This window comes from Passer montanus, unplaced genomic scaffold, assembly GCF_014805655.1.
Source record: "Passer montanus isolate IOZ18808 unplaced genomic scaffold, ASM1480565v1 scaffold854, whole genome shotgun sequence".
NCBI classification, from domain to species: Eukaryota; Metazoa; Chordata; class Aves; order Passeriformes; family Passeridae; genus Passer; species Passer montanus.
Genome location: NW_024373857.1, coordinates 2,380 through 9,572, shown reverse-complemented (window position 1 = coordinate 9,572; position 7,193 = coordinate 2,380). Strand labels below are relative to the sequence as shown.

At 64.6% G+C, this 7,193-nt stretch overlaps 2 protein-coding genes across 2 annotated transcripts; both read left to right on the top strand.

The window, feature by feature from the left end:
• Positions 1 to 212: 212 nt before the first annotated feature.
• On the top strand, positions 213 to 684 carry B9D2 (B9 domain containing 2; the record flags this gene model as incomplete). Its single annotated transcript, XM_039733308.1, has 1 exon — positions 213 to 684. A coding segment is annotated over one exon (314 nt), but the record flags the coding sequence as incomplete, so codon positions are not given.
• Positions 685 to 1,130: 446 nt separating this feature from the next.
• LOC120513672 (transforming growth factor beta-1 proprotein-like) lies at positions 1,131 to 4,970 on the top strand (the record flags this gene model as incomplete). Its single annotated transcript, XM_039733307.1, has 2 exons — positions 1,131 to 1,444; positions 4,591 to 4,970. A coding segment is annotated over exon 2 (355 nt), but the record flags the coding sequence as incomplete, so codon positions are not given.
• Positions 4,971 to 7,193: the final 2,223 nt, after the last annotated feature.

The following is a 7,193-nucleotide window of genomic DNA, read 5'->3' as shown; positions in this document are numbered from 1 at the left end:
TCCCCACTGATGTCCCCATTGATGTCCCCACTGTCCCCAGGCTGGCCGAGGCTGCTCCTGGAGGTGTGTCCCCATTGATGTCCCCAATGTCCCCAATCCCCACTGATGTCCCCAATGTCCCCGTTGATGTCCCCAACGCTGTCCCTTGTCCCCAGGGTGGCCGAGGCTCCTCCATGTCCCCAGTGTCCCCTGACTGTCCCCAATGTCCCCAGGCTGGCCGAAGCTCCTCCTCGAGGTGTGGCACGTGGACGCGTGGGGCCGCCGCGGCCTGGCGGGCTACGGCGTGTGCGCCGTGCCCAGCGCGCCCGGCTGCCACCGCGTCACCTGTGTCACCTGGCGCCCGCGGGGCACGCGGCGCCAGCGCCTGCTGGGGACAGGGGGGCCCGAGCTGCGCGTCCCCGAGGTGGCTGTCACCGCCGGGGACAGGTTCCGCCTGCGCACCGAGAGCGCCGGCAGCGTGCGGCTGCAGCTGGGCGTGGTGACACGGGGCCTGGGGACGTTCGGGGTGGCACTGTGGCACTGGTGACACGGGGCCTGGGGACATTCGGGGTGGCACTGTGACACTGTGACACCCATGGGGACATTCGGGGTGGCACTGTGACACTGTGACACCCATGGGGACATTCGGGGTGGCACTGTGACACTGGGACAGTGTGACACGGGGCTTGGGGACATTCGGGGTGGCACTGTGACACTGGGGACACTGTGACACCCATGAGGACATTCGGGGTGGCACTGTGACACCATTGGGGACATCAATGGGGACATTGGGGGTGGCACTGTGACACCCATGGGGACATTCGGGGTGGCGCTGTGACACCATTGGGGACACCAGGGTGGCGCTGTGACACTGGGGACAGGAGTTGGGGACACTTGGGGACACGGGATGAGACTTTGGGGTCACCCTGGGGACATTCGGGGTCACCCTGGGGACACCAGGGGGGGGCAGGAGGTGGCACTTGGGGACACCGAGGAGGCAGGAGGTGGCACTGGGGACACCGGAGGGACAGGAGGTGGCACTTGGGGACACCGAGGGGACAGGAGGTGGCACTTGGGGACATCCCCAGGCTCGGCGTTTCCTGGGTGGGGCCCGCGGCGAAACGGGGCCAAAAGCGGCGAAATCGGGCAAAAAGGGACGAAAAAGGGCAAAAAGGGACAAAATCGGGCAAAAAGGGACAAAAAACGGCAAAAAAATAACCCGGGACCACCCGGGATTAAACCGGGATTAAACCGGGACCACCCGGGAAGGAGCGGGACAGGCAGCAGGCGACAACCGGGAGCACCCGGGACAAAGCGGGACTGGCCCGGGACCGGCCAGGGACAAACCGGGAGCACCCGGGACAAACCGGGACCACCCTGAGATAAAGCGGGAGCACCCGGGACAAAGCGGGACCACCCAGGACAACCGGGAAGGATCGGGACCACCCGGGACAAACCGGAACCGGTAGGGAACAACCGGGACCACCCGGGACAAACCGGGACAAACCGGGACAAACCGGGACAGTCCGGGACAAACCGGGACAGTCGGGAGCGGAACCGAGCCCGGGAGGGGAAATCCGGGCGGGTTCCGCGCGGGCTGTCCCGGGTTAAGTCAGGTCCCGGTTCCGGGGGGGATATCCCGGGTTTGGAACGGTTCCGGTGGGGGTTAGCCCGGGTTTGGGACGGTTTATAACGGTCCGGGAGTTTATCCCGGTCCCGGGGGGCGTGTCGCGTTTCTAGGGGAGTTTATCCCGGTTCTAGGGGAGTTTATCCTGATTCTAGGGGAGTTTATCCTGATTCTAGGGGAGTTATCCCGGTTTTAGGGGGGTTATCCCGGTTTTGGGGAGGTTATCCCGGTTCTGGGGGAGTTATCCCGGTTCTGAGGGGGCGTGTCCCGGTTCTGGGGGAGTTATCCCGGTTTAGGGGGGTTATCCCGGTTTTGGGGAGGTTATCCCGGTTCTGGGGGAGTTATCCCGGTTCTGAGGGGGCGTGTCCCGGTTCCAGGGGTTTGTTCCCGTTCCAGAGGAGTTTAACCCGTTCCGGGGGGGTTTCTCCCGGTCCCGGTGTCTTTAACCCCTCCCGGGAATTTCTCCCGGTCCCTCCCGGTCTCTCCCTGTCCCGGTGGGTTTAACCCATCCCCAGGGTTTATCCCGGTCCCTCCCGGAACTCCCGGTGTCCGGACCATCCCCAGGGTTTATCCCGGTCCTTCCCGAGGGTTTATCCCGGTCCCTGCCGAGGGTTTATCCTGGTCCCTCCCGGTCCTTCCCGAGGGTTTATCCCGGTCCCTCCCGAGGGTTTATCCCGGTCTCTCCCGAGGGTTTATCCCGGCCCCTGCCGAGGGTTTATCCCGGTCCTTCCCGAGGGTTTATCCCGGTCCCTGCCGAGGGATTTATCCCGGTCCCTCCCGGTCCCTCCCGAGGGTTTATCCCGAGGGTTTATCTCGGTCCCTCCCGGTGTCCCGTCCCTCCTGAGGGTTTATCTCGAGGGTTTGTCCCGGTCCCTCCCGAGGGTTTATCCCGGTCCCTGCCAGTCCCTCCCGAGGGATTTATCCCGATTCCTCCCGGTGTCCGGTCCCTTCCAAGGGGTTTATCCCGGTCCCTCCCCGTGTCCCAGTCCCTCCCGAGGGTTTATCCCGCTCCCTCCCGAGGGTTTGTCCCGGTCTCTCCCGAGGGTTTATCCCGGTCTCTCCCGAGGGTTTGTCCCGGTCTCTCCCGAGGGTTTATCCCGGTCTCTCCCGAGGGTTTATCCCGGTCTCTCCCGAGGGTTTATCCCGGTCTCTCCCGAGGGTTTATCCCGGTCTCTCCCGAGGGTTTATCCCGGTCTCTCCCGAGGGTTTGTCCCGGTCTCTCCCGAGGGTTTATCCCGGTCTCTCCCGAGGGTTTGTCCCGGTCTCTCCCGAGGGTTTATCCCGGTCTCTCCCGAGGGTTTGTCCCGGTCTCTCCCGAGGGTTTATCCCGGTCTCTCCCGAGGGTTTGTCCCGGTCTCTCCCGAGGGTTTATCCCGGTCTCTCCCGAGGGTTTGTCCCGGTCTCTCCCGAGGGTTTATCCCGGTCTCTCCCGAGGGTTTGTCCCGGTCTCTCCCGAGGGTTTATCCCGGTCTCTCCCGAGGGTTTGTCCCGGTCTCTCCCGAGGGTTTATCCCGGTCTCTCCCGAGGGTTTGTCCCGGTCTCTCCCGAGGGTTTATCCCGGTCTCTCCCGAGGGTTTGTCCCGGTCTCTCCCGAGGGTTTATCCCGGTCTCTCCCGAGGGTTTGTCCCGGTCTCTCCCGAGGGTTTATCCCGGTCTCTCCCGAGGGTTTGTCCCGGTCTCTCCCGAGGGTTTATCCCGGTCTCTCCCGAGGGTTTGTCCCGGTCTCTCCCGAGGGTTTATCCCGGTCTCTCCCGAGGGTTTGTCCCGGTCTCTCCCGAGGGTTTATCCCGGTCTCTCCCGAGGGTTTGTCCCGGTCTCTCCCGAGGGTTTATCCCGGTCTCTCCCGAGGGTTTGTCCCGGTCTCTCCCGAGGGTTTATCCCGGTCTCTCCCGAGGGTTTGTCCCGGTCTCTCCCGAGGGTTTATCCCGGTCTCTCCCGGGGGGTGGTGGGGTGGTCTTCCGGGTTCTGGGGGGGTTATCCCGGTTCTGAGGGGGTGTGTCCCGGTTCCAGGGGAATTTAACCCGTTCCGGGGGCGTTTCTCCCGGTCCAGAGGGATTTACCTTCTCCCGGGAATTTCTCCCGGTCCCTCGCGGTCTCTCCCTGTCCCGGTGGGTTTGTCCCGGTCCCTGCCGAGGGTCTATCCCGGTCCGTCCCGAGGGTTTATCCCGGTCCCTGCCGAGGGTTTGTCCCGGTCCATCCCGAGGGTTTATCCCGGTTTATCCCGGTCTCTCCCGAGGGTTTATCCCGGTCCCTGCCGAGGGTTTATCCCGGTTTATCCCGGTCTCTCCCGAGGGTTTATCCCGGTCCCTCCCGAGGGTTTATCCCGGTCTCTCCCGAGGGTTTATCCCGGCCCCTGCCGAGGGTTTATCCCGGTCCTTCCCGAGGGTTTATCCCGGTCCCTGCCGAGGGATTTATCCCGGTCCCTCCCGGTCCCTCCCGAGGGTTTATCCCGAGGGTTTATCTCGGTCCCTCCCGGTGTCCCGTCCCTCCTGAGGGTTTATCTCGAGGGTTTGTCCCGGTCCCTCCCGAGGGTTTATCCCGGTCCCTGCCAGTCCCTCCCGAGGGATTTATCCCGATTCCTCCCGGTGTCCGGTCCCTTCCAAGGGGTTTATCCCGGTCCCTCCCCGTGTCCCAGTCCCTCCCGAGGGTTTATCCCGGTCTCTCCCGAGGGTTTATCCCAGGGTTTATCCCGGTCCATCCCGAGGGTTTGTCCCGGTCCCTTCCGCTCTCTCCCGAGGGTTTATCCCAGGGTTTATCCCGGTCCCTCCCGAGGGTTTATCCCGGTCTCTCCCGAGGGTTTGTCCCGGTCCCTTCCGGTCTCTCCCGAGGGTTTATCCCGAGGGTTTATCCCGCTCCCTCCCGAGGGTTTATCCCGCTCCCTCCCGGTGTCCCGTCTGTCCCGAGGGTTTATCCCGGTCCCTGCCGAGGGTCCATCCCGAGGGTCCATCCCGGTGCCTCCTGAGGTTTATCCCGCTCCCTCCCAGTGTCCGGTATCCGGCGGCCCCCGGGATGCGGCCGCCCGTCCCGCTGTCCGTCCGTGTGTCCGTGCCGCTGTGTGTCCGTCTGTGGGCGCTGCTGTCGCTGCTGCCCGGGCCGGGCCGGGCGCTCTCCACGTGCCGCACGCTGGACCTGGAGGCGGCGCGGCTCAAGCGCATCGAGGCCGTGCGGGGCCAGATCCTGAGCAAGCTCCGCTTGCCGGCGCCGCCGCCCGAGCCCGGCCCGGCCCCCGCGCTGCCCGAGGAGGTGCGGGCGCTCTACAACAGCACCCGCGAGCTGCTGCGGCAGCGGGCGCGGCTGCGGCACCCCGAGGAGCCGCAGGAGTACTACGCCAAGGAGCTGCTGCGCTTCCCCATGGAGAGCGATGGTGAGGGGACATTGGGGACACTGCAGGGACATGGGGACATTGGGGTGACACGGGGACATTGGGGGAATGGGGACACGGAGCTGGCAATGGCACCCCGAGGAGCCGCAGGAGTACTACGCCAAGGAGCTGCTGCGCTTCCCCATGGAGAGCGATGGTGAGGGGACATTGGGGACATCATGGGGACATTGGGGTGACACGGGGACATTGGGGGAATGGGGACACGGAGCTGGCAATGGCACCCCGAGGAGCCGCAGGAGTACTACGCCAAGGAGCTGCTGCGCTTCCCCATGGAGAGCGATGGTGAGGGGACATTGGGGACATCATGGGGACATTGGGGTGACACGGGGACATTGGGGGAATGGGGACACGGAGCTGGCAATGGCACCCCGAGGAGCCGCAGGAGTACTACGCCAAGGAGCTGCTGCGCTTCCCCATGGAGAGCGATGGTGAGGGGACATTGGGGACATCATGGGGACATTGGGGTGACACGGGGACATTGGGGGAATGGGGACACGGAGCTGGCAATGGCACCCCGAGGAGCCGCAGGAGTACTACGCCAAGGAGCTGCTGCGCTTCCCCATGGAGAGCGATGGTGAGGGGACATTGGGGACATCATGGGGACATTGGGGTGACACGGGGACATTGGGGGAATGGGGACACGGAGCTGGCAATGGCACCCCGAGGAGCCGCAGGAGTACTACGCCAAGGAGCTGCTGCGCTTCCCCATGGAGAGCGATGGTGAGGGGACATTGGGGACATCATGGGGACATTGGGGTGACACGGGGACATTGGGGGAATGGGGACACGGAGCTGGCAATGGCACCCCGAGGAGCCGCAGGAGTACTACGCCAAGGAGCTGCTGCGCTTCCCCATGGAGAGCGATGGTGAGGGGACATTGGGGACATCATGGGGACATTGGGGTGACACGGGGACATTGGGGGAATGGGGACACGGAGCTGGCAATGGCACCCCGAGGAGCCGCAGGAGTACTACGCCAAGGAGCTGCTGCGCTTCCCCATGGAGAGCGATGGTGAGGGGACATTGGGGACATCATGGGGACATTGGGGTGACACGGGGACATTGGGGGAATGGGGACACGGAGCTGGCAATGGCACCCCGAGGAGCCGCAGGAGTACTACGCCAAGGAGCTGCTGCGCTTCCCCATGGAGAGCGATGGTGAGGGGACATTGGGGACATCATGGGGACATTGGGGTGACACGGGGACATTGGGGGAATGGGGACACGGAGCTGGCAATGGCACCCCGAGGAGCCGCAGGAGTACTACGCCAAGGAGCTGCTGCGCTTCCCCATGGAGAGCGATGGTGAGGGGACATTGGGGACATCATGGGGACATTGGGGTGACACGGGGACATTGGGGGAATGGGGACACGGAGCTGGCAATGGCACCCCGAGGAGCCGCAGGAGTACTACGCCAAGGAGCTGCTGCGCTTCCCCATGGAGAGCGATGGTGAGGGGACATTGGGGACATCATGGGGACATTGGGGGGGACAGGGGACAGAGGGGGGACAGCTGGACATGGTAAGGACAAGGGACACCGGTTCCCCATGGAGACTTCAAGGACGGTGAGTGGGGACACGGGGGGACATGGGGACATGGTGGGGGGACCCCAGTGGCCTGAGGGTGGCCTCGGTGGCTTTGAGGTGACCGCGGTGTCCCTGAGGTGACCGCGGTGTCCCCGAGGTGACCGCGGTGTCCCCGAGGTGGCTGAGTTGACCTGGTGACCCCTCGGTGACCCCGTGGTGACCTGGTGGCCCTGAGGTGACCCGGTGACCCCTCAGTGACCCCGTGGTGACCCCATGGTGACTCAGTGTCCCTGAGTGACCCAGTGACCCCGGTGTCCCCTCAGTGTCCCCAATGTCCCCAGTGTCCCCAGTGTGTCCCCTCAGTGTCCCCTCAGTGTCCCCAGTGTCCCCTCAGTGTCCCCTCAGTGTCCCCAGTGTCCTCAGTGTCCCCAGTGTCCACAGTGTGTCCCCAATGTCCCCAATCCCCCAGTGTCCTCTGTGTGTCCCCCCAGTGTCTCCACTGTCCCCAATGTCCCCAATGTCCCCAGTGTCCCCAATTCCCCCCACTGTCCCCTGTGTGTCCCCAGTGTCACCAATGTCCCCCCAGTGTCCCCAATCTTCCCAATCCCCTCAGTGTCCCCAGTGTCCCCAATGTCCCCAGTGTCCCCAATCCCCCCAGTGTCCCCAACGTCCCCAAACT